Source organism: Nyctibius grandis, chromosome 20 (genome assembly GCF_013368605.1).
Source record: "Nyctibius grandis isolate bNycGra1 chromosome 20, bNycGra1.pri, whole genome shotgun sequence".
Taxonomy (NCBI): Eukaryota; Metazoa; Chordata; class Aves; order Nyctibiiformes; family Nyctibiidae; genus Nyctibius; species Nyctibius grandis.
In genome coordinates this window covers 1,267,207-1,293,554 of record NC_090677.1, presented here as the reverse complement: position 1 = coordinate 1,293,554, position 26,348 = coordinate 1,267,207, and the positions used below count along the sequence as shown (strand labels likewise).

Below are 26,348 nucleotides of genomic sequence, written 5' to 3'. Positions count from 1 at the left end.
AGTGAAGTTGGGAAGTGTCCAACCACATTTCTACCAGGATATAAAATGTTCGGAGTGGCTGCCACCACTGAGAAGGCCAGTCTCACTTTGTGCCAGTCTCACTTTGCCTGGTCAAAACCCAAAATATTTTAAAGCTGACACCTGGCACTGCTGAAATCCTTCTCCTGAGCAATGCTGAACGATTCCTTTGAGGACAGGAGGCCAGTCAGATGCTTTGGTAGGTATCTATTTGTAATTTGAGCATGAAAATAGACCCAAGACTGGGGACTGTCTGGTGCGATAACATGTTGGATAGGTGGATAAATGGGTTTTTATGAGAAATGTCAGACACAAGGATGAGCTCTGAAATGGCTGGGACTGTCAAATGGCTGCACACTAACCAAGGGCTCCAAAACCGGCTTTGGGGCCCATGAGAGAGGAGAGTTAAATGTCATGGGAAACTTATCCTTGAAAAAGAAGGTTAAGAAACAGACCTGGATCTTCAAATCTATTGTGTTTTCTTTGCTTTTCACCCAGCAAGGTGAGTCCACCTTGCTGAGACTTTGAGAGCAGTCAGATGCAATACCCTCTCCTAAGCCTGCTGTGTTTGTGCTTTCACTTTGATTTCCAACCCATTGATTAATGGATTAATAATCCCATACTGATCACTTAAAAGGAGCTGAAGGGCTTTGACCTCTTCGGATGGGAGCTCTAGACACTTGGCCCAATTCAGCCACCCTGGAAAAACCATGAGTGATGTTACGTGTGGGCTCACAGACAGCACAACAAACCAGGAACAGCTGTGGCCACAAAAGAGAGAACAATGGACGAGTGTCACACCCCTTGCTATTTTCTACATTGCCAGTAAACCATTATCAGTATTGTTTTATAAATGAAGGGGTAAAGACTATTGCATTTTGCCTGGATAAAGGTCACAGGACTAAGTTTTCTGTGATTCCTCCTAAACTTTAAAACTAAGATCAATACTTGCATGAATCATTCTCAGTGGGTATCAGTTTAGTTACAAGTAACAGATTAGTAAACGATAAAAGTCACATAATAAACAGAATCACAGAATCACACAGAATCACAGAATCAATCAGGTTGGAAGAGACCTCTGGGGTCATCGAGTCCAACCATTGCCCTGACACCATCATGGCAACTAGCCCATGGCACTAAGTGCCATGTCCAGGCTTTTCTTCAACACCTCCAGAGATGGTGACTCCACCCCCTCCCTGGGCAGCCCCTTCCAATGTCTAATGACCCTTGCTGAGAAGAAATGCTTCCTAATGTCCAACCTGTCCTGGTTTTGACTGTCAGTCCAAGGACTTCTTCAATCTTTTTTGGCCTCGCATTGCATTAGTTTCATTTCCTGCCACTGATGCAGACCCTCCAACCCTTTTCTAAGCTAGCTTTCAGCTGCTTAGAAAAGGTCATGCTCCTCACAGGTGTCTGATTACAGAACGTCAATGCTTCCATGCTTATCATCCAGATTTGTTTCCACAATAAAAGACCAGAAAAAAATTTCCCAAGGCTTACTTCCCACAAGCCCACTGTTTCTCACAATCCCATCATCTTCTTTTATGACCTGAATCCCATTTCAGTTGCTATATATTTTGTCCAAGATCAATATCAGCCTGTTTAATCAACTGCAACCTGACACAAACTGTCTTCCACTTCTGGAACCTCTGAGCTGTTGCAAGATTCATTAAAATCACTGTTAATGACCAAAAATCCACCTTCAGCAACTCTTAAAATAATTCTTTGATGCAAGCTACCTAGACTTGTTGATTTTAAAATAACTAATTCGAATAGCTGTTGAATTTCATCATCAACATACTGAACAGTTGGATTACTACGTATTTCTATAATTTCTAATTAATTTCTCTTTTTTTAGACAGCATTACCATTTCCACGCCTTACAACCCAGAGTGGGACCAATATTATGATGACTTAGTTTTTGCCTCGTGTGGCCCTTAGTACTATTAGTTCTGTATTTTTTCTTGTATCCTTTTGCTTCTTTTATCACATGTCTATACTTCACTTTTCTATAGTTCTTACTTCATCACCACCACCCTTCCTTAGATATCCCGAAAGACAGAGTCGTTCATGTCAGTATGCTTCAGCAGCTGCCTGTTGACTTCAGTATCTCCTAAATACCACATTTCATCTCAATGCTGTTTTGTCTTCTGTCTCTGTCTTCCACTCTCTTGGTATTGGGCCCCAAACTGGGACTGTCGCCAGCTGGCTTCTTTGGACAGCTGAGTTGGGCTGAACTGCCACCCTATGCTGCTTCACCTGCATGCCACCAAAGTGCTCAAGTATCAGGGGTAACTTCTAGTTCCCACTATGACATCTCTTTATAAGATCAGAGACTGCCTATTCCCATCTCTCTATAGCTCTGCAGAACGTCTCTCTACTTAATCCATCCACTACAAGTCACAAGTGCTGCTCATCATTGCTCATCTTGAAATAAAACATAAATGTGAAGCATAAACCGTGCTCTGAAAAACCTCCAAAATGTCTCTTTTGCTGTTCATCACAGTTCATCCATCTTTTAATGCCTTAATACTAAGCATCACTGTTCAGCTCCATTCTGCCGCAGCTACAGCCTGAATGACTAACCTGGGCGTTTATAACAGCTGGTAGATCAAAGGCCCAGAGATTATCACCATATAGCATCTGTGAAACAACAACCTAACAAGTCTGGCCCAGTCATTCTGGGCTGCCTGCTCAGCTCCTCTCTTCTAAGGGAAACCTCAACAAAGCCATCCAAGGCTGTCCATGGTGTAGCTAACTGCTGCAGATCTTGACTTGGAGATCATGCTACCTTTACAGTGCCCTAAATCTCAAGTCACATGATAATGTGATCAGAATAAACTAATCTTAATATCTAATAGAATCATAGAACGGTTTGGGTTGGAAGGGACCTTAAAGACCATCTAGTTCCAACCCCCTGCCACAGGCAGGGACACCTTCCACAAGAACAGGTTGCTCAAGGCCCATCCAACCTGGCCTTGAACACTGCCAGGGAGGGGGCACCCACAACTTCTCTGGGCAACATGGGCCAGTGTCTCACCACTCTCACAGTCAAGAATTTCTTCCTCATTTCTCATCTAAATCAGTTTAAAACCATTCCCCCTTGTCCTATCACTCCATGCCCTTGTAAAAAGCCCCTCTCCAGCTTTTCTTAGGCTCCTTCAGGTACTGCAGGTGGGGTCTCACGAGAGTGGAGTAGAGGGGGAGAATCATTTCCCTCGACCTGCTGGTCACGCTGCTTTTGGTGCAGCCCAGAAAGTCTGCTCTCGTGAAACCCCACCTGGAGTACTGCGTTCAGCTTTGGGGACCCCAACATCATAATTTCTGCTTTAATATTTGCAGTATAAACCCCACATCTTAGTCAGTCTACTCTTCACTACATTTTATCAAGCAACAGAAAACAATCTTCCCATTATATACAGCCACAAACATCCACCTAATCTTACAATGCAAAATGTTAATTTGGTAAGGATGAATTACTTCAAACAAACCCTAACACCTTCATAAATCTCCAGTTACGCCTAATGTTCTGCATCAAGCCATGAAGAACTTGTTTTCTTTGCTGCTGCAGGAAACACAAATGTCTAAGTCGTTTTTCAGCCCGGTTTGTGCTGGAGCTCAGAAAGCTGCTGTCATCCGAACCACGACAGCAACTAATATCTAGGCAGCGAGTCAGGATCGGTTTTGACCTGACACAAAATTACCAATAAGAGTTTGCTTTCTCCAAACAGGCCGCGTGTCAGATGTGACCATCCCTGATGGCTCTGACACACCACCACGACAACAGAGGACCAGACTCTGGTCCCGTTTGTACCAGTATAAAACCATGCTAACACTTGGTTTACCAGTAATTGTGTCCTGTTGATTGACCTGTGCCTCAGAGCAGACTCTACAGGTGCTGACAAGTAAAACGTGATTCTCACCATGGGAAGAAATGATAACTGGTGACAAATAAAAAATTACTTCACCGATAGCTGTGGCCTGATTCTGGTTTGACTTCAGTTTTTTGCTCAGCCGGTTGGTTTTGCCGTGCCTGCCTATCCCACAGACACCAACCCCCTTGCCAGTTTGCTTCCCACGGCTCCTAGGCTGGTTATCTCCAGCAAGTTTTCATAGAATCACAGACTGGTTTGGGTTGGAAGGGACCTTAAAGACCATCTAGTCCCAATCCCCCTGCCATGGGCAGGGACACCTTCCACTAGAGCAGGTTGCTCCAAGCCCCATCCAGCTGTCTTCAACCCCCTTCATGCTGTTGATCAGGTTATTGCAGCTGCCTTGATTGAAATGCTCCCACGTAAAAAAAATTTAAAAAAAGCAATTATTCCTCCCCCTTCCTCAGGCTCTGAATCAACAGGAACATGAGACTTTCGCCTTCTCTTCACTTCTCCTCTCTTCTCCTCGTGGTGCATTCTCTCCAATAAAGATTTTCCTTAGACTAAAACATATTTGGTCAATACTAAACTTCCATTACTTAAAAAATCGTGTCTGCCCCAGCCCCTTCATTGCATTAACAGCATTCAGAAGGGCTTACAGAGGCTAGATTGTGGCTACTAAAATAATTCACAGAGAATCACAGACTCACGGAATGTTAGGGATTGGAAGGGACCTCGAAAGATCATCCAGTCCAATCCCCTGCCAGAGCAGGATTACCTAGATCATGTCACACAGGAACGCGTCCAGGCGGGTTTTGAATGTCTCCAGAGAAGGAGACTCCACAACCTCTCTGGGCAGCCTGTGCCAGTGTTCGGTCACCCTCACCGTAAAGAAGTTTTTCCTCATATTTATGTGGAACCTCCTGTGTTCCAGCTTGCACCCATTGCCCCTTGTCCTGTCAAGGGATGTCACTGAGAAGAGCCTGGCTCCATCCTCATGACACTTGCCCTTTACATATTTATAAACATTAATGAGGTCACCCCTCAGTCTCCTCTTCTCCAAGCTGAAGAGACCCAGCTCCCTCAGCCTCTCCTCAGAAGGGAGATGTTCCACTCCCTTAATCATCTTCGTGGCTCTGCGCTGGACTCTCTCTAGCAGTTCCCTGTCCTTCTTGAACTGAGGGGCCCAGAACTGGACACAATATTCCAGATGCTGCCTCACCAGGGCAGAGTAGAGGGGGAGGAGAACCTCTCCTGACCTACTAACCACACCCCTTCTAATACACCCCAGGATGCCATTGGCCTTCTTGGCCACAAGGGCACATTGCTGGCTCATGGTCATCCTGCTGTCCACAAAATTCATTACAAAAAACTCTTTATAAAAAAAATCTTAACCTGGCCTTCTCTCTACCAAATGATGAGAAAGACTATTTTTCTTGTTAAAAGGGCAGAAGAAAATTGACAGTTTGATACCGTGGTGCAGCATTTCAGTTCTGCTTCAGCGCCTGCCTGTGCACCACTGCACGGTGAAATCACCTCCTCACGCTCGGCCGCCTGCCAACAGAATCTTCCTTCACGATATCCTCAAGTGTTCCCAGCACAAACGGAATTTAAAGCAATGCAATAAAAAACAAGCAGACCAGACAGACAAGATTTTGTGTGATTTCCTGAAATACCACAAAACCCGTATCGCAGACTGTCTTCATACTTTATGCATGAGTCCAGGAGGTGCAAGGACCTCCTGAGAGCTCCTGTGGGCACACTGGGTATCTTCACCGCCTGCAGCCTTACACGCAGCTTCTCACATAAAACCATTCCTGAATCCTTCCCACGCCTGCCCAAGGAAACATAACAGCCTTTTCCTTCTTTCTACCTTTAGGCCACCCCTAGTTTGCTTCCTGACATCTTATTGACTCTCTGGTTTGCATCCCGGAGGCTGTCGCCGTCCTCCCCTGCTGTGGTAACTCATTAACGCTCTTCCCTGCTGTGTCCACCTCGCCGCTCGCCCGTCTCCAACCCGCTGTTGCTCCCTCTTGCTTTTCCCCGGCGGGGCTCGCTGATCCTCGGCAGTCCATTAGCTGCACCCTGTTGACACACGCACAGATTCGCTGCGGGTTGCATGAATTACAGCCTGAGATGTGGCTCTCTCTGATGTGCACATCAGTTTGTGGTGAACAGGGAGAAATCCAAGCTGAGAAACACAAAGCTAGTGGTGGTATGTGTGGCTTTTCAAAATGTCTATTTTCCCCAGCACTAGCTGTAACACATGATTTATCCAACCAAAAAGCAGATGATTTAACACATGATTTACCTAATGAGGCTTTAGAAGACTAAAGTTTCAGTCTTGCAAACCCTCTCAAGTCATCTTAGCCTTCAAAGAATCATAGAATTGTTTTGGTTGGAAAGGACCTTTAAGATCATCAAGTTCAACCATTAACCCAGCACTGCCAAGCCCACCACTAACCCATGGCCCTCAGCACCACATCTACACGGCTTTTAAATCCCTCCAGGGATGGGGACTCCACCACTGCCCTGGGCAGCCTGTTCCAATGCTTGACAACCCTTTTGGTCAAGAAATTGTTCCTAATTTCCAATCTAAACCTCCCGTGGCACAACTTGAGGCCGTTTCCTCTCGTCCTATTGCTTGTTATTTGGGAGAACAGACCAACCCACACCCACTAAAGCTCCAAGTATAACTCAGTGTAGCTCCTCATGGCACGGTAAGTTTAACATGACCTTCAGAGAGTCAAGGGCTAAGCCGTACTTCCATCTTACCTTAAAAAAAAATCCAAAACAACTGAAAGGGACAGTATATAGAATTCTTTTTTTGATTTGATGCACATAAGCACAAATTCATTCCTCATTTTGATTATCAGTGAGGAGTCCTATAACACCATTAAACGTTTCTGCACTAATTGTGCTCAAAGTTGAGTTGATTTTCTGCCATCTTGATAGTCCCTCTTGCCTATCCTTTTGCTCACAATTATGAAAAAAGGATCATTTTAACCCTCACTGTGGACTCAAGGTGGCTGTAGACCTCAGCCAAGAATGAACTAGGTGAACGTCTGCTCTGGAAGAGTCCCATTGTTTCTAGGTGCCCCGTTCAGAGCTGGGCCTTCTTGTGATGTGGAAAGACTCCATCCACTTATGCTTTCCAACTAAACATGCCATGTAATAGACGTGCTCTAATGCAGATCAGTCATTCAATTTCCCTCTCTTAGCAGACCTGTGGGGTTCAGGCAGCATGAGGCAACAGAAGGAACCATGCATCTTCAGAGAGAAAGGAAGATACTACTTGACAGCTCTGCAAATTGGAGTCAAATTGTGGCTGGCATACGATCCGCCTCGCTTGAGTTATGCTAACAGGAAAGAGAGGGCTGAAAAATGTCACGTGTGAATGCTTCAGAAGAAAGAAATGATTCAGAGCTTTCCACAGACAGGAGTCAGAAAGCCAGCCCAGCTGCAAAGCAGTCAAATTATGTATCTATCACCTCTCCCTGGTTTTACTCTTTCCTGGGCTTCTTATTATGGTCAGTATGGGGCACAGTAGAGTAAGGTGAGCTGATTTTCAAGTTTTGTCATCTCATCTACAGCTCTTGGGAGATGCTGTTTGGATGTTTCCAGCCTTCGTGGCTCCATCCAGCAGATCGTGATCTGAACATAAGCTTTCTTGTCACCCTATCAATAGCATGGCTCATGGATCGCATGTTTGATCTGGTGTTCATTAGCCTGGACAGCAACAATGAAAGTAAAAGCGTGTTTACTTCACAGAATTCTTCGTTGCCTCTGAGGTCAGATGGAACCTGATCATGATGTGACAGCCCAGCCTGATCCCCCTAGAGACACTCCTTGGACTGTCTTTGAAAATTTGGACATCCTAAAGGTGAATGCTGGCTAGATCTTGTTGTTGTGAACACCCTTCAAGATGATGCCCTTGGTCTTCAAATTTTTGGACCCCACACCCATCATAATGGGGATGGTCCTCTCTATTTTGGCCTTGAGCAACATCTTGGGATGAAAAGGACGCTGGTCTAGATGGGCTCCTGGTTTGAACCAGTACATCTGTTCTTATATTTAGCTTTGCATTAAGAACAGATGCAATTATCTGCCTTACAGAAATAATTTCCCTTTTCCTCTTTCTCTGCTATCCCCTCTATTCACTTTGTCTATGTTCCAGTGCCCCACAAAAGCTGTTGTCTTTAAGCCAAAACCTGTTTTGCAGATTTAGTCAGCTGAAACAATCTTAATGTACATACTTTACCAGCTGACCACCCATCTCCAACTCTTTTTCCAAAGCCTTTCCTCCTCTTGCCTCACTCTCTTAATTTCTCTCCCACTTCTATCCAGTATAATTTCACCCTAAGATGCACTTCGGGGAAACAACTCCCATTTCTTAGACACAACCAGATCAGTTCTGCCACATCTGCCCAGATCACAACTTCCTACTTAAGCCAATTTGGAGTCGGATAAAACTGTCAACGAGACTCAAGATCAAGCCAGAGCACTACGACACAACGGTAAAGGCTGAAGAGTTGGCATTTCTCCAGCCACATGAAAGTTTTTGACATTAAAATTAAGTTAAAAGCTTGGGCTAACAAGACACTTTCATTTTCTTTCTATTAGCACTACTGAATTTTTATTTATAAGGTTCAAGATTGCGTGTGTATGTGCGAGCTTCCTTCAAGTTTCCACTTCTAAAGCTAGATCCTGCCTCCAAGGTGACACAGAGCACTCATTGCTTGTTCTCCTGATCTGTTGCAGGGTCTTGGATGAATCAGAGTTTACATGGTGGACCAGAACACGAGGCCTCTTTTTATGGAACATTTAGGAAGTTTGTTTTGTAAAAAAAAATACAATATTTACCCTTCCAAGGAATTCTGGTCTTTAAAATTTTATGATTTAGCAGGAAATTATTACACTTGCCACAGCACAAGGCTTTTTTCTCATCTTTTATTTCCTGGACAAATGTCTTTTATAAATAGCTGTTTTCTTAACTGAAATATTCTGATCGTACTTAAATGGAATTATTTTTAATACAGGCTTGAGAAGGAAATATTTCTAACGTTGTCACAATGACCACCCCAGTGAGATGTACAGCTGATTTTAGCATAGCTGTAACCTCCACTGCACAATGATGCTCTTTCTCACTTGCATAAGGGCAAATATATTCAATGATGTACAGAAAGCACTAGGTTGGGTAAAAAATAAAGAAATGTTCAGCAAAAAAAACCCTATGCCATAAGGAGCTACTAAATCTACAGCACAATATTATATTTTAAATTTTAACTGTTAGCTGCACTACAAACTAGCTTGATCTAGCATTGATTTAGCCACATAAAGAGCCACCAAAAATTTGTGTTTCAAAGGGAATAATTGCTATGATTTGTCATTCAGCATATACACAGGGATCAAAAAACAGTCTGGATTTTCCATCCCTTACTTGAAGCAGGTGCTGCTAGGGAATCAGGCCATCTTTTGATCACTTCAAGGATCATCCGTTGACTTTACAAGCACCAGAAAGGGATACACAGACCGGTTGCTCATAAATACTATGAAAAAGAGGATGTTCACTTGCTCCTTCCTCCAGTATATTGCAGTTGATTAATGTAAGTCCAAAAAGTCATCACAAGTTTTATAAGCCCATGAAAACTATGTACTACTCCTTCTTGGAGCAAACCAGGAGACAGTCTTCTGGCCCAGGACCCATTAGGAAGGTAGACCTGGATTTCTTAGCCAGGAAATGTACTTTTTATGGGTTTCTTAATGGAATTCAGAAGAAAGGACTGGACTATACATACTCTGGACATAAAAGGGTGAAACTAAGAAAACAGTAGCTGACCATCAGTATGTTCCTTCTGTGGAAAACCACGGCAAAACCACAACACTGGTTGTGGGTTTATACTTTGTATGATGCCTACAAGGAGCCCCGGTGATACCAGTGCCATGTCAACAAGACCATGGCACTAAGTGCCATGTCCAGGCTTTTCTTAAACACCTCCAGAAATGGTGACTCCACCACCTCCCTGGGCAGCCCCTTCCAATGGCTAATGACCCTTCCTGAGAAGAAATGCTTCCTAATGTCCAACCTGAACCTCCCCTGGCGAAGCTTGAGGCTGTGTCCTCTTGCCTGGGAGAAGAGGCTGACTCCCACTCTGCTACAACCTCCCTTCAGGCAGTTGTAGACTGCAATAAGGTCTGTTACTGTGACTAACAGCAAGATGAGAAAGGGTAACTTTTTAGACCAATGTCAGCAGAAAAGAATGCTGTCCAACCCCACTGACTTTCCTTGAACAGGTACCATTTAAACCTTTGATTCTATTCCATTTGATTTCTTGACAAGAGCATTTTCATTCACTTATTAATATAGGAAAGAAAAAAAAACACAACAAAGAATAAGGTCAACAACTGACACGCTCCTTGTTTTCAAGATTTAACCTATTTTTTAGTTAAAAAGATTTATAGAATCATAGAATCACGAATTCTATAGAATCACAGAATCGTTTTGGTTGGAAAGGACCTTTAAGATCATCAAGTCAAATCGTTAACCCAGCACTGCCAAGCCCACCACTAACCCATGTCCCTCAGCACCACATCTCCACGGCTTTTAAATCCCTCCAGGGATGGGGACTCCACCACTGCCCTGGGCAGCCTGTTCCAATGCATAATAACCCTTTTGGTGAAGAAAAGGAAAGCACCCTTAAAAATGAGTATTTAATGTAATAAATGGAATTTAAGTTGAGACTGACATAGCTATTGATGCACAGAGCCCCACTGGAAGACACAATGGGTAGATACCATTTTGTAATGACCTTCCTACAGCTATCTGCCCCATGCTACAATTGCTGCGTAGGAAGAAATGGTTTTCTAAATTCAAACTGTAAGATTTAAAGAAAAAAAAATATTTACTTGCCTTAGACCTTTCTAATGAGCAGTGTGAGAAACCACTTCTTGGTTTCTTCCTCACACACTATTTGCTTTATAATTAAAGCTGGGCAGGCTCCGTGGAATCCGCATCCAAATTAATCTTGACAATCTTCTAGAAAATCTCTGTTAAAGCTCAAAGCTTAAGAGCTTAATGTCTGCATACTTTCTGCTCTGAAAGAGAGCCAGAGGCTCTAAACCCCAGAACTGATCTTACAGTCATTTTTTGGTTTCATTCACCAGCACACAAGAAAGGCCAACGCTTGTTAACATCTGAATTTCCGCTTTTTAAACCCTTTTAGTATGGCAACAGGTTTTTGTTTTCTCTCCTGAGTTTGCTTGTTAACAACCATAAACTGAGACACCTGGAAAAAGCTAGACTTTGGTGACTACACTTTCATGTCATCTCTCAGCAGCACAACATCTCCATGGAGCTCCTGGTCCTCTCAAAGGCCATGCTGCCTGGCCAGTTATTTCAGTTTCATTATTTTATTATTATCATTATTTTTATTCATGACTGAAAGTAATCACAGGTGAAACTTCAGGCCACAAGGAGAGGCCAGGACGTAGGACATCAACCCAGCCAAGAATCAGTGTAATGAGCTGGGCAGGTCTCTGCTCCCAGATCTAAGCAGCTAACGCTGCCCCAGCTTTGATGAATCCCTCACCCGTGGTCCTGGCTGAGCTGTGGTACAGCCACACTCGTGCCCAGGGTATCGGTCCCACGGGATCACCTTCTTGGCTCCACTTGCCCTGCCCCATCCCTTAAAGTCTGGCCTGCAGAGCACAGGACTGTGGTCACCGTGTGGGACAACCTAATTTTGTGACACCCTGACAACATCATCACAGAGATTTAGTTAGTGTATATATATATATATTTATATTTTTATATATATATATGTGTATATATATATGTGTATATATATATAAATATAAAGTATATATTAAATAATATTATATTAATACTATATATTAAATAATAGCTATTTATAGATATTATTATTATAATATATATTTTTTCTAAGTCCTTTTTTGCTTCAATACTAACTGGAGAAAAACTAATTTGAAGTTGAATGTACACAGGCTACTCCTTGAGTTTACATTACGGAATGCCCAAGTGAATGTACTGTGCATGTTTTTCCCATTTTAGAAGTTTGAAAACACATAAAAAAGCAGGTCAGAAAGAAAAGTAGATCAAGCACATGACATGGCAGGGTAAAAATTAGCATGCCCACATTAGGGAGACCTGTTACCTGTCATCTGATATGGCTGCGTGGGATTAATTATAAATCCAAAACATCCTTTTAAAAGAGGTGTATCATTACTCAGGTTACTAGTTTGCAAACAGTAAAATCTTCTAGATCTTACAGCAGAGCATTTCCCTGAAAACCTCTTTTTGGAATAAAGAAGCAACCAAATGAACCAATTAATTGCTAAAACATTTTCCTATGTTGAAAATTGGCTGAATCCAAAATAAAGAAGAAAGCCACTGGGTACAGCTTCCCCCTGGAGAGAGGTGGGGGGAGAAGGAGCCCAAATCTGAAGGATTTTGTGCACATTCCCATCCACTATCAACAGAAATCATCTCTCAGGTATAATTTTATTCCTCTCCCCCCTTCTGCACAGCAAGGGGTTGTCGGTTCAGGGGGAGGGAAATGATGGATCTGGGACAAGCCTGGTGTGGTGAAGCCTCACAATGATGAGGTTACAGTGTTACATTGACCTGGGCAATTTTTTTCTGTAGGATTTGGTGACATTATGCTTCTATTTGGGATTATTTTGCTGACATGAACCATAATTCATCCTCACTGCTGTGGCACACTTGAATTATTGGGATATTAGGCATTGCTTCGGTAAAGAGGATTGGTTCTAGTGTGAGATGGCAGCACGAACCAAAGGGAAGTCTGAGAGTCAAATTTAAGGACTGAAAGACTTGGCTTTATGTCTTTCTTGTTACTCCTCTAACCTGTATTTTACCGCAACCTACAGCTTTTCACTCTCTAGAAACTTGCAATTTACCTCTAGAAGCACAAGAAAATGCTTTGAATGGATTTGCTTCTACAACAGTTTATGAATCAGATTTTTCCCTAGTTAGGGTCGTTTTTTTTCTCATGGCTGTTTTCTTTACAGAATCATAGAACCATTTTGGTTGGAAAGGACCTTTAAGATCATCAAGTCCAACCGTTAACCCAGCACTGCCAAGGCCACCACTAACCCATGGCCCTCAGCACCACATCTACACGGCTTTTAAATACCTCCAGGGATGGGGACTCTACCACTGCCCTGGGCAGCCTGTTCCAGTGTGACAACCCTTTCGGTCAAGAAATTGTTCCTGATCTCCAATCTAAACCTCCCCTGGCACAACTTGAGGGTGTTTCCTCTCATCCTATCACTTGTTACCTGGGAGAAGAGACCGACCCCCACCTCGCTACACCCTCCTTTCAGGCAGTTGTAGAGTGCAAGAAGGTCTCTCCTCAGCCTCCTTTTCTCCAGACTAAACACCCCCAGGTCCCTCAGCCGCTCCTCATCACACTTGTGCTCCAGACCCTTCACCAGCCCCGTTGCCCTTCTCTGGACTCGCTCCAGCACCTCAAGGTCTTTCTTGTAGTGAGGGGCCCAAAACTGACCCCAGGATTTGAGGTGCGGCCTCACCAGTGCCGAGTACAGGAGGACGATCCCTGCCCTAGTCCTGCTGGCCACACTAGTGCTGGCACAAGCCAGGATGCTTTAATAAGGTACCCTTCAAATGACTCATATTAAAGCTTTTTCTCTTACACCTTAGCTGCATAACTCTTTGCCAACGAATAACTTCCAACGGGAACGAAACTAAACAGCTGCAAGACTCCTCCTGGGGCAGGAGGATCTGGCTTACAGATGGTCAAACAGCAAATAAATAAAAAAAAAGAGATGAGAAGGAAACAAATCAAACACCGCACTCACAAAGAAAGGCAAAAGATGAGGCCGGCAGATTGACTGTATTTTTGGATAAAGTAAAGAAGTGTCATACCTTTTTAAAAATTCCATATACTCAGTATGCTTGATAAGGCCTGTCCTCATCATTATTGTTTGAAAACATTGCCGATCAATAGCCCAAAGTTTCACATTTACGAGAGCTGGAAAAAAAAACAAGACAAGGGGAAAATGTAATTAGCAAAAGGTCAAAATTGGAAAAACCTGTTGTGACTTGCAGAGGAAAACAAATTCATTCATGACACACTTCAAATCAGTAACACTAAACTCATCTGCTGGACAACGCACTAAGCATGCACTGAAATGATCTGAAATATCTGAAATTTTAGCTGCAGTGCATGGGCTTTTGGAAAGATCACCTACAAGCAACTGGGAGATGAGAAGAAATTCATTAAAATTTCATCCTACTCTCAAAGTACGTGACAAATTTGTCCTTGACCTTGAGAGGTTTTCCACAACCCAGTCCTGTTACATTTTAATGATTGAACATGTACCGGTTCTGGATGTTTTGAATTTTTTTTTTTGCAATTTTAGTTTTCAGGTCTGTCACGGTTTAAAGCTGGGCCGGCTATTAAACCTGCGGCAGATGCTCTCTGTTATCCCCCCCCGCCCCCCGCCAAAGGGAAAGGGAAAGGGAAAAGGGAGAGAGACTTCCGGGTTGGAAAGTTAAAACAGTTTTAATAAACTTTAATAATGAAAAAGAGTATAATAATAATAATAGAAATAACCAAATATATACAAATATATATACAAAACCAAGATTGAGCTCCCCTGAAGTCAGCCACGTCACCACCGGCACTGCAGGGCAGGCTCCGGGAAGGCCCAGGCTGGGCCCAGCGATGGTCGAGAGCTGGATTCAGGGATGCACGGATCGGGATTGGGGACAGCAGGAAAACAGACAGAGTCCTCCTTGGACACCGGCCATAGCAGAAAGAGAGCGAGACCCTTGTGATCCCCCCGCTTTATACTGAGAATGACGTGTATGGGATGGAATACCTTCGTTGGTCAATTTTGGGTCACCTGCCCTGTCCGCTCCTCCCTGCAGGTGCGACCCCCCTTCGGCTCTTCACTCGTAAGCAGTGAGGAATTCAGCAGTGACCTTGGTTTCTCTAAGACTAAGTACAGCAAGAGCCTTTCTGCACAACATCCCTACCGGTGCCTCAGTGATAACTACAAACTTTGAGCGTTATCAGTCCTGGAAGCAAATGCTGTCTGCAAAACATGCAGTTAGTTTCAGAAAGTGCAGTTACTTAGAGGAGATTGAGCTGAAACTAAAAATCACTGAAAGGAAAATTGGCCTGGTTTAGGCCAAACCAGGACAGGTCTCTGATAAATTCCAAGACGTCAATGTTATGCACCATACACTACACCACCTATTTCAGAAGCAAAGTCCTGTTGTAAAACCAAACATAGCAGACGACCATGGCATACAGTGCAGATGCTCAAAGAAAACACGATGATGTGAATTGGAAGGGCAGAACCCCAAATGGTCCAGATTTCCATCTTAGATGTGGCTTAGACATTTGCATTAACTATAAATGTTTGCACACATATATAGTTTCCCATAGAGTTTCTCCTTAGAGAAATAATCTAATTAAACAAATCTACTGTAAAGACCTACACACTTGTAATTTTTTTATTTCCCAGAGGAATAAATTTCATCCTCATATCCCATGTCACTACAGGAAACAGAAATGAGCAAAAAAACTTTCACCAAAATATCTACAAATATTATCACGAATAAAAAGCCAAGAAAATACTTTCCTTTTATTTCCTGCTCCTTTAGTTCACAAACACCCTGGTTAATGATTTTTTCTCCCTAACCACACTTGCAGGATGTAAAACCTTCAAAGTGCAGTTTCAAAATTTTCCTTCTCAAATTGCATTGCAGAGCTACGTGAACACATCCCATCACTTCTCATTTTCAAGACAGAAATTCCTTTTTGAGAAGAGATTTTTAGTTTTACAATCAAACTGCTGGGAAAGAATGAGTTATGGCTTTAGTATGAGAGATTTCTGTAAAAAAAAATTAGTCTTTTAGGAAGAGACAATTAATATGAATGAGATCTCTATTTTTCTGGTTTTTTTTCCTGTCTTCTGCAAAATGGTGGTTTTAATTGATTTGTACATGAGCTCTACCCTAGAGGAAGAAATAATTGTTATTCAATAGGGGGTGTGTGGGGGACTCATTGAAAAGGATGGTCTCCTGCTGTACTGGCTGATGATGATGATGAGGGTTAGTAGATGAGGAGGAACTTCTTTCCTTCGAGGGTGCCAGAGCCCTGGCACAGGCTGCCCAGGGAGGGTGGGGAGTCTCCTTCTTTGGAGATATTCAAACCCACCTGGACGTGACCCTGTGCAACGTGCTCTGGGTGACCCTGCTTTGGCAGGGGGTTGGACTGGATGATCTCCAGAGGTCCCTTCCAACCCCAGCCAGTCTGTGATTCTGTGAATATTTACTCATTCTCCTCTGATCTCCAGCTACTTCACAAAGCACTACATCCTATTTGATATCAATCCCCAAAGATCAGAAAGAGTCGCTGCTGTATGGCCTGTGCTTAGGTATGTTCTCCCTCGGTCTCTTAATGCACTTAGGTAAATGGCAAATGTGATTTAGTACCTCTCGAGTGAAATGAAGATCCATTTATTGCTGCTAGAAATTGTTCTGTTGAAACAAATCTCTGCAGCTGGCAATCTTCACGGGAACACAGGAGCAAAGGCTCACTTAGCAAGCCTCCAACAAGTCACGTTCCCCTAAAGGTACCCCCAAGGAACCCAAGTTATATAGATACCTACAACTATATTTCTATATAAGTCTCTATATATACAAAATTATATATATACACACACATATTTTTATAGACAATGTATGTAATGTTATATATCATTTTATAGACATATTATATGTAATTATAATGTATATTTTAATATATCCATATGTATACCCCCGAATTATACATACAGCTATGTACCAGCCCCCTCAGAAGGACCCTGCAGCTCAGGAAAAGTTAAGTGCAGACAATGCACTTCTGTACCATTAATTATAATCACTGCTCATACTTTATATTCACATTTATCCTGCCTAATGATAAACAGATGTTTTAATAATGGCTAATCACAGGAGAGCTTTAAATGTCAATAAGACCCTTATAATCAGGTGTGAGCATACTCTCCTGTCACGCTTAAAATCCTCTGTAAATGCATGAGCGGGTTACTGAAGGAACAGTATGAATTCTGTAAGATTTGATGATAATAACAACTTCAAAGAGATCTATTTAGGAGTGCTCCATGATGAAAAATATGTATATGGGATGTATACCACAAAGTCAATTCCACTGTGAATAACTGAGTTATAACAGATACAGACAGGGGCAATGCAGAGATTTTCTCATCCATCCCTCTGCCAAGAGTGTGTGTTGGGTGCTGGAGGTCAAATTTTCTGTGAAGCGTGATTTCAGGGGAGTACAGCATCATAGAATTGTTAAGGTTGGAAAAGACCTAAAAGATCATCAAGTCCAACCATCGACCCAATGCCACCATGCCTGCTAAACCGTGTCCTGAAGCGCCACATCTAGATGTTTTTTGAACACCTCCAGGGATGGTGATTCCACCACCTCCCTGGGCAGCCTGTTCCAGTGCCTAATGACTCTTTCAGTGAAGAAATTCTTCCTAAGATCCAGCCTGAACCTCCCCTGGTGTAACTTGAGGCCATTTCATCTCGTCCTATCACTGGTCACCTGGGAGAAGAGACCCATCATCCTAGAAGCCACCAAGATTTTGGCTGGTGCGCAAAAATGTCGCGACACTGTACGGCAACAACGTGCATGCTCACAAACCAAGGTATACTATAAAATATATATTGTCACATACACTCCTCCTTCATTCTGAGGAACAGATAAAAATAGGGAGGCCCAGGACTGGGACCTCCAAATGATTGATTATGATATAGCTCTCCAGGTGAGGGACTTGGATGACACTGGGCATTCTGCAGCCACTGCAGAATATTTTAATTGCATGTTAGAGATGAGCAATCCCATCAAAATGAGGATTTGGCATGAGCTCCTAACAAAGGCGCTAGAGGATTAAAACACAGAGTGGTTAAATTAACCTCAGCAAAGGCACAACTCCTTATGTTTTCTGGCAAGATTTCCTTTGAGAAATTGGTTCATCCAAATCAGAAACTCCAGATGAAAGTCATGCTGAAACCAAAGCAAAATGCTCCTGGATAAAGAGGGAAGAGCAGTGAGAGCTGAAGCAAAAGAAATGGGATTTCATGGGTCAAAACCAGGCAGAGGTGGAGATATTATCATTAAAGTTTAAATTTGAAGTGATCATCGTGGTCAATACTGGATTTCTGATAACAAGTTGACTGAAATTATTTCAATCAACTGTTTCAGAGTTGGACTCCCCTCTACACAAAAAGCACCACTTTAAGCAAACAAACAATTTCAATAAACAATTTCAAACTTCTTTTCCCAAAAATAAGTTTGTCCAAAAAAGAAGTTTTCTTCCAATTCATTTCCCCAAGGAAGCTATGAAAATACATCCCCCCAGGGAGGGACTCCGCAAAGCCTGGGCTACATCCTGGCTGGTTTACCCATGTCCGCTGGCTTGCTCGTGTGCCAGGAGGTCTCTGAACAAGGCAAGATAAAGCTATTTTTCTCTGGTTGGAAAGGATCATACATGCACATCCTTCATGACCCAGCACATCCCTGATGGATTCAGTGGCTCAGACCCTCTCTGAGTCCAGAGGAGGCCACAAAGATGCTCAGAGGGCTGGAGCACCTCTGCTATGGAGACAGGCTGAGAGAGTTGGGGCTGTTCAGCCTGGAGAAGAGAAGGCTCCGGGGAGACCTTATAGCACCTTCCAGTACCTGAACGGGCTACAGGAAAGCTGGAGAGGGGCTTTTTACAAGACCTTGGAGTGATAGGACGAGGGGGAACGGTTTTAAACTGACAGAGGGGAGATTGAGATGAGATATGAGGAAGAAATTCTTTGCTGTGAGGGTGGTGAGACACTGGCCCAGGTTGCCCAGAGAAGCTGTGGCTGCCCCCTCCCTGGCAGTGTTCAAGGCCAGGTTGGATGGGGCTTGGAGCAACCTGGTCTGGTGGAAGATGTCCTTGCTCGTGGCAGGGGGGTTGGAACTAGATGGTCTTTAAGGTCCCTTCCAACCCAAACCATTCTGTGATTCTACGATTCTATGAGTGTTTGCCCTCTGTCCACGGCAGGGCACAATTTCAGGGTGATGCAAAGGAGGAAAACTAAAAGCAGATTTTTTTAGGTTGTAGCCGGTCTCAAGCTGAACCCACAGATCTTCCCATCATCCTATGGGATGTTACCGTTGGCCTGTGCAGCCACAGTCCCCGCAGAACCACCCCAGAGGGACGCCGGGGAGGGCAGCTGGGCACAGGACACGGCGCCAAGGAGAGGAAGGCCAGAAGCTCACCTTTCTTCTGCTTGGCTTTGCACTCTTAAAAGACGTTCGCAATATTTTGGCTTCAATCTGTCTCCTGAACCCACAGCCCTACGTTTAAACGGCCATTTTTATCTGTTCTTTACTGTATATACTATTATTTTGGTGTCAGCAGGGGTATAACACATATTTCCATAAAGATTCGCTAATCTTTATTCAGTTTTCCTTTATTTATTGCATTAAATAATAGGGACTATTCATTGTTGATCCTCCACAAGACTTAATTCTTTTAATTTTTAATACTACCATCATGTCCCCAGCCTGAAGGACAAAGTTTTTGCTCTTTTCCTTCCTTACTTCTCGTGGACCCAGCAGCTGAAAATCCTGAACTGGCATTTCAACCACAGCCAGCGCAGCAAAGCTTTATCGGAAAAACATCAGAAGACGCTTTAAATCCTTCAAATCAGAGCAAGCACCAGAATAGTGCCCAGAGAGGTGTATTATTTCGAAAAGAAATGCAATACTCGTACAGCCCCTCAATCCTCCAGCAGCTTTCCAAGTTTTTACGTGCTCAGTGAAGCCTTTCCAAGCTTTTCAAGGATCATCAAGTGAATCCCCCTCAGATCGAGCGCTCGCTGGTGGCGTGATCGCACCTGAAACTTGGCGACTCATGAACGAGACTCCGTTCTGGGATATGGCACGGAGCTACGCAGAGGGGATGCATTTAACAGCTGGAGCAAGGATGAACTACTCTATTCTCAGATGTTTCTATTTCAAGTTTCTAACAACGATGGTACTGGTATGATGACTAATTCAGCCCAATGCTATCTATTTTCTCACAGAATTTCACAGAATCACAGAATCAATCAGGTTGGAAGAGACCTCTGGGATCATCGAGTCCAACCATTGCCCTGACACCACCATGGCAACTAGACCATGGCACTAAGTGCCATGTCCAGTCTTCTCTTAAACAGCTCCAGAGATGGTGACTCCACCACTTCCCTGGGCAGCCCCTTCCAATGGCTAATGACCCTTGCTCAGGAGAAATTCTTCCTAATGTCCAACCTGAACCTCCCCTGGCGAAGCTTGAGGCTGTGTCCTCTTGTCCTATCACTAGTTGCCTGGGAGAAGAGGCTGACTCCCACTTCACTACAACCTCCCTTCAGGTAGTTGTAGACTGCAATAAGGTCACCTCTGAGCCTCCTCTTCTCCAGGCTAAACACCCCCAGCTCCCTCAGCCGTTCCTCGGAGGTCAGACCCTCCAGACCCTTCACCAGCTTGGTCACCCTCCTCTGGACTCACTCCAACACCTCAACGTCTTTCTTGAAGTGCTTTTTCAATAAGTCCTTTTCCGTAACTCCCCAGGGGGATTTTGCCACCTCATACCACGCAAAGGAAATAATTTTACGTTTGGCCAAGGAAAGATGCAGCATTCAAGCAGAAACAGATAAACATTTAAATAAGCTTTTTCTCCTAGTACAGTTTATATCCACGTGCTCCTAAACTGGGACAGCTTGTTAAAATAATGTTTAGCAAGAAAAAATGAAAACGTACCCACAGAAACAGCAGAAAATATTAGTTTAATTTTTTTTTGCATTCTTGGGCCAGAGCTGTGGCTTTTCCTGGTACGCAGAGAGGAGGACAGGAATTAAGGAGAATGAAAAAGAAAAAAAAAAGGCAAAAAAGTTCCGGCAGGCCTAATACTAATGCTAACAATGGAGCACAGGATCATTCTGGATGCCCAGCGCTTGGTGCGGCGTTACGCTCAATGCCAGCATTATGGCAGCGCTTTGTACTGTGAGGTGAATTTTGGGGTGTGGTGTCAGGATGGCAGCAGGTCATGGTCCTCCTCATGGTGCTGGGCTACAAACGGGGGTTGTTTTTGGCTGTTTTCTTTGCCCTTCTCTGGACTCGCTCCAGCACCTCAAGGTCTTTCTTGTAGTGAGGGGCCCAAACCTGAACACAGGATATGAGGTGCGGCCTCACCAGTGCCGAGTACAGGGGGATGATCCCTGCCTTAGTCCTGCTGGCCACACTAGTGCTGATACAAGCCAGGATGCTGGTGGCCTCCTTGGCCACCTGGGCACACTGCTGGCTCATATTCAGCAGCCATAGACCAACACCCCCAGGTCCTTTTCCCCCAGGCACTTTCCAGCCACTCTTCCCCCAGCCTGTAGCGGTGCATGGGGTTGTTGTGCCCCAAGTGCAGGACCCGAAACTTGGCCTTGTTGAACCTCATACACTTGGCCTCGGCCCATCCATCCAGCCTGTCCAGGTCCCTCTGCAGAGCCTTCCAGCCCTCCAGCAGATCAACGCTCCCGCCCAACTTGGTGCCGTCTGCGAACTTAGTGAGGGTGCACTCGATCCCCTCATCCAGATCATTGATAAAGATGTTAAAGAGAACTGGCCCCAATACTGAGTCCTGGGGAACACCACTTCCTGGTGGCAACTGGATTTAACTCCATTCACCACAACTCTTTGGGCTCGGCCATCCAGCCATGTTTTTACCGAGCGAAGCATATGCTCATCTAAGTCATGAGCAGCCAGTTTCTCCAGGAGAATCCTGCGGGAGATGGCACAAGAGACATCTCCTGTTTACAGCAAGAGATGCTCCTGCACGTGTATCTGGGATTATTTGTCACTGAAGATAGCTGGCAATCATGAGACACCTCGCAGGAGGACGCTGCACCCGTGCATGCCACCTCTAACCCACCTCCCAAGCCTCCTGGCAGGTGATGGTGGATGCTCACCTACACATGGTGTAGATACAGGTAAGGTGATCTGCTCTTTGTATGAGAGAGAAGCCCTTTTTCTTTTGAAAACTACACGCCGTTTGCACTTTCATAGTACTCAAAGTACAAGCTGGTCCTGAATCACATTCTGGAATCAAGACTGCTGCAAACTTACAAAAATGGTCATTTTTTTCAGACTAAATGGATAAAACAGTCAGAAGCAGATTAATGGGTAAGTCTTCGAATTGTATTACTCTTTAAATAACTGGTTTTGGCTGCTGTTTAAGCACTGGTCTCAGTGGTGACTAATAATATATTCAGGTTACATGAGGAGGAAAGAAAGCAGGAAGGACATGAATCAACAGAAGTTCTCCAGGTAGCTCTGCTTTCACTACAATAAACTACGAAGAGCCCGGACATCCCAAAGAACTGTATACATTTTGCACAGGAATGAAACACGCCTGGATAAAATCAGATATGACTAAGAAAAGAAACTGCTGGAACTGGTTATTAACAAACCCTGCTCTTTTCCACCAGAATAAAATCCCCTCTAGTATTAAAAAGTCAGAACCAAATTTTAGGGGTAGTAACATTAGTGATGAAGACATCCAGGAAAAACTGGGGCAAACAAAATGAAACACTGCAGGTGTAGTGTAGAAACGACTCGGTGGAAATTACGACCACACTTCCTGTTCATTTAGGGAGTTTAGTAAGAAACCAGTAAACAGAATACCACTGTTGATATTTAATTAGAATTAACAGAATTCACTATTGGTTTTACCGAGGTTTCAGAATGTTACGCTGGAGAATGTGGGCTGACTCTTTCTCCCACGTTCTGTGGAGTCAACAAAATGGTCTACTTAAAATAAAAATAAAAAAAGGATCAATTCATCCCATTGCCCATGTTATGCTGTTATTATTCTTTGAAGGAAGGGATGTATGTAGTGCCTGAAGGACACCGAGTGAAGACCTTTCCCACTGGTGCTATGGGCTGGCCCTCCCCGCCGTTCACACGTGCAATTCAGAGGAAGAGCTGGTCCTACCCCAAGCTCCCCCTGTGCCTACCCCAGGGAGGCCTTGCCTCTTTGATCCTTTTGCTGTGGGCGAGATCCTCTGTGAAAATCCTGTATCGCAGCAGGAGAGGAATGAATACGTATAAAGACATGGCAACTTGAGTAGCAGACTCGTGTGAGCCTCGAGGCCCTTGTAAAGCTTCAAGCCAAATATTGGTTGACTTCAATGGAGAGGATTTCATCCTTACTCCTCCATCATAGGGTTTACAACTTAAAGCACCCTTACACTTAAGCTCTGACAACATCTATCAGCCAGTGCTAAGTACAACAATCTGTATTAGATACTACGTAGGATTCCAGGACTTTTCTTGCCATAAGAGTGAATCGAGTAACCCAACCTTCTGCCCTAACAACCACCTACAGACAACATTTCAAAGGGAACTACATGTCTTCAAATGAATTGTCCAGGAACCACCCCAGCCTGGGTGTTTTTGTTAATTTAAGGCCCGTAGTGTTTAGCTGAAGGTATATATTGTCATTTGGTTTCATCTAGCATAATTCCCAATCTTCCTATTGCCCCTCAAAATATCTCAGTCCTCTTCTGAAGACTCGTAACTTCTTGGCCTTAATGAGAAGTCATGACAAGGATTAATTAAGCATTATGAAAGTCTTCAATTCTATCAGGTTTTTTTTTTGTCCTTGGAATTTCAAAACCTCTAAAGCATCTGTACTACAAAATCTGCTAATTAGATGTCCCAATATGCTCTTTTTAAGTTAACTGCTCTTTTACATAACCTTTACTATGTCATCTCTTATTCATCCCTTCTGTATAAATGTTTTTCTACTCTTCTCACACTCCTACGATACAGAAGTTTTTCTAGGTTTTTAATTAAACATACTTTGTATGAGCAAGAGCTCACAAACTACTTAGGAAATTGTATTCATTATAGTATTGAATGTCCATGTAAAAGACGAAAGCTGAAATAGTTCCTTAAAATAGTTTAGGAAGAATCAATGCAGAACAATTTGAAATGCACAAAAAATACTTTCAAGTACTATTTTGTGTTTGATGGAGAGTGAAGTGCGTTAGGTGAGATTAGTGGAAAACCAACAAGGGTCTAATGCAGGTCAGAAGCCTAAAATTTAGTTGCTCAAACAACTAATTTAATGCAAGGAACACAAGAGGGGTTGAAGTAAAGTGTCGCCAATTATTTGCGAAAGGAAAAGGAGAAAAAACCCAAATGAGGTTGTAACCCAAACCATGGAGGTGCAAGATTCAGCCAGACTGGGATCATAAAAGCATTACCAAGAAACCTTGTGTCTAAGAGTAATGAGCAAAGTAATATATTCACGTTTTAAAGAGACTTATAAATCAGTTCTAGCTCGTTGCTAAAGGAGCCCCAAGAACAAGGAAATTGAATATACCCAATTAAAGAGGTATCTTAATACTGCCCTAATTTAGAAGGGAAGGCACTGATAAATGAAGAAGCCAGCTCAGGGGACCATTAAAAAAAGCAACGGAAAAATAATAATAAAAGGTCCTAAAACCAGAGGAAGATCCCAGGCGACAATACCTGTGGCTCTTGGGGTCGGACCAGGAACACTGCCAAGAGCCTTATGGAAGAATCTGGAAAGACGGTATAAATATATCCCGCAAGTTGTTCCGTTTCTTGAAGCTGGACAAGCATTCCTTTGATGGTCCTTCTGCTGAAAGAGCCTCTTTCATACTTCTTATTTGAAAAATATGCACGTTTTTGGTGTTTGCCCTGAAAAACGATCTTGGGAAGTACAGTGGCTTGGCTAGTCGGTAAAAACATAAATACAACGAGTGGGCATGAGAGCACAAACCTACAGGGCCGAACTTGGGGTGAATTTTGAAGGTGATCTGCACAAGATTAGAACTAGTTTGATTAGTCGTAAGGGGGTAAAGGTTTAAAGGAATGATTAAAGCCAGCAGTTGGTATCCTAAAGAGACATAGGCTTGAAAATTGTAATGGGGCTGAGTCTTTTAAGAATTATTGGAAAATACATGAGAGATTTTATACTCTACTTGAAAGAAAATACCGCTTTAAGGATAGAGGGCTGCCAGCGAATGTCTGCTTGTTAAAATAATAAAAAGAAGTGCACATGTAATGCCTTTTCTAAAAGGAAAGCTGAAGCGTTTTCTAAGCAATAATTATGCCTCGCAGCACTTGTGAAAGCTATAAAGCACCATATATTGGTATCGCTGGAGAAGAAGAGAGGCAAGCGTCTCTGCCACCGCCAGCAGAAAGCTTTGCTAAGACTTCAGCTCTCCTGAATTCACCGATTCTCTGGTAGACATGTCCACCTCTTCGCCTCAAAAATAAGCATTGGCTCTTTCATTGCTCCATTACCACCCCAGGTAGTGCTAACACCTAAAGCTAGGGAGAAGTTATCCTCTTTCTTCTACGGAGTCATCACCAGAGCTCCAGCAGTCATGGAAAAAGAGGAAAAAAAGGTGGTTTTAATATTTAACTTCCCAGCAAGGTCCTTTCCTCCATCCTTACTGCTGAGCTTACTCACGCTCAGCTCTGCAACAGATCTTGATACTAAAAGACCTAAAATGAGCAGGAGTTTCACCTTCATCGACTGATATTTTTTCTAAAGGAAAATATCATACAGGTCTAGGAAATCTATTTTCCACTCTGAGTTACCAAGAATGCTTTTGTAAGGAAGATAGTTTTTTAAAGAGCTCTTCAAATGTAGCAAAATTAATAATACTTTCTCAAAAGTAACAAACCGTTATTTTACACTTTTTTTTTTCAGCTCTAGGTGCTAGTTGGCTATTCAGCTACAAAAGTAGCTCCTACGGCCAACTTCCCATCAAGCTTCTTCAACCGGATAGATTGGCATGAAGCCGTGTGGAAATCCATTTACACAGCCAGACGCTCTCACTGATAATTCTGCACCGCGGGATGCTTTAATTCATGAATAACAACAATAAGAAGGAGAAAAGTGCCATATATGCCTTTCCTAGGTGTAACTCATTGACCAGGGACATCTTTCTGGCACGATGCTTTTTATTGATTGAAAAGCCTAATTAAAGCAGCGTATAGTATAGAATAGATGAGACCCTGGGATGCATCACACCATCAGGTAAAGCAGCGCCTGCCCTACGCTTGGCTCTGGAGTTGCCAAAAGGAAGATGACACCACTGGTTTTAAGAGCTGCTTCGTAGCTTTTACGGAAGGGCTTTGTCAGAGGTTTTTACTTTTTTTACGTACGAGACGGTTCAAGTGCATGTCTTGAATTTATTTTCTCATAGCTGCTCACTGGGGCTTTTGATACGCAGACTTAAAATGTACTCCGATATGATGGCATGAAAAAATAGAAATACAAAGGAAAACTTGTTCAGTTTTGGGCCCCTCACTACAAGAAAGACCTTGA

General features: G+C 43.3%; 1 protein-coding gene across 2 annotated transcripts in view; it reads right to left on the bottom strand.

Moving 5' to 3' along the window:
- PRKG1 (protein kinase cGMP-dependent 1) overlaps positions 1–26,348 on the bottom strand; it is a 577,366-nt gene that overhangs the window by 191,742 nt on the left and 359,276 nt on the right. For both annotated transcript variants that reach the window (XM_068416564.1, XM_068416566.1), the window contains exon 4: positions 13,819–13,924. In XM_068416564.1, the coding sequence (XP_068272665.1) occupies positions 13,819–13,924 (106 nt within the window). The remainder of the gene's footprint in view (positions 1–13,818; positions 13,925–26,348) is intronic.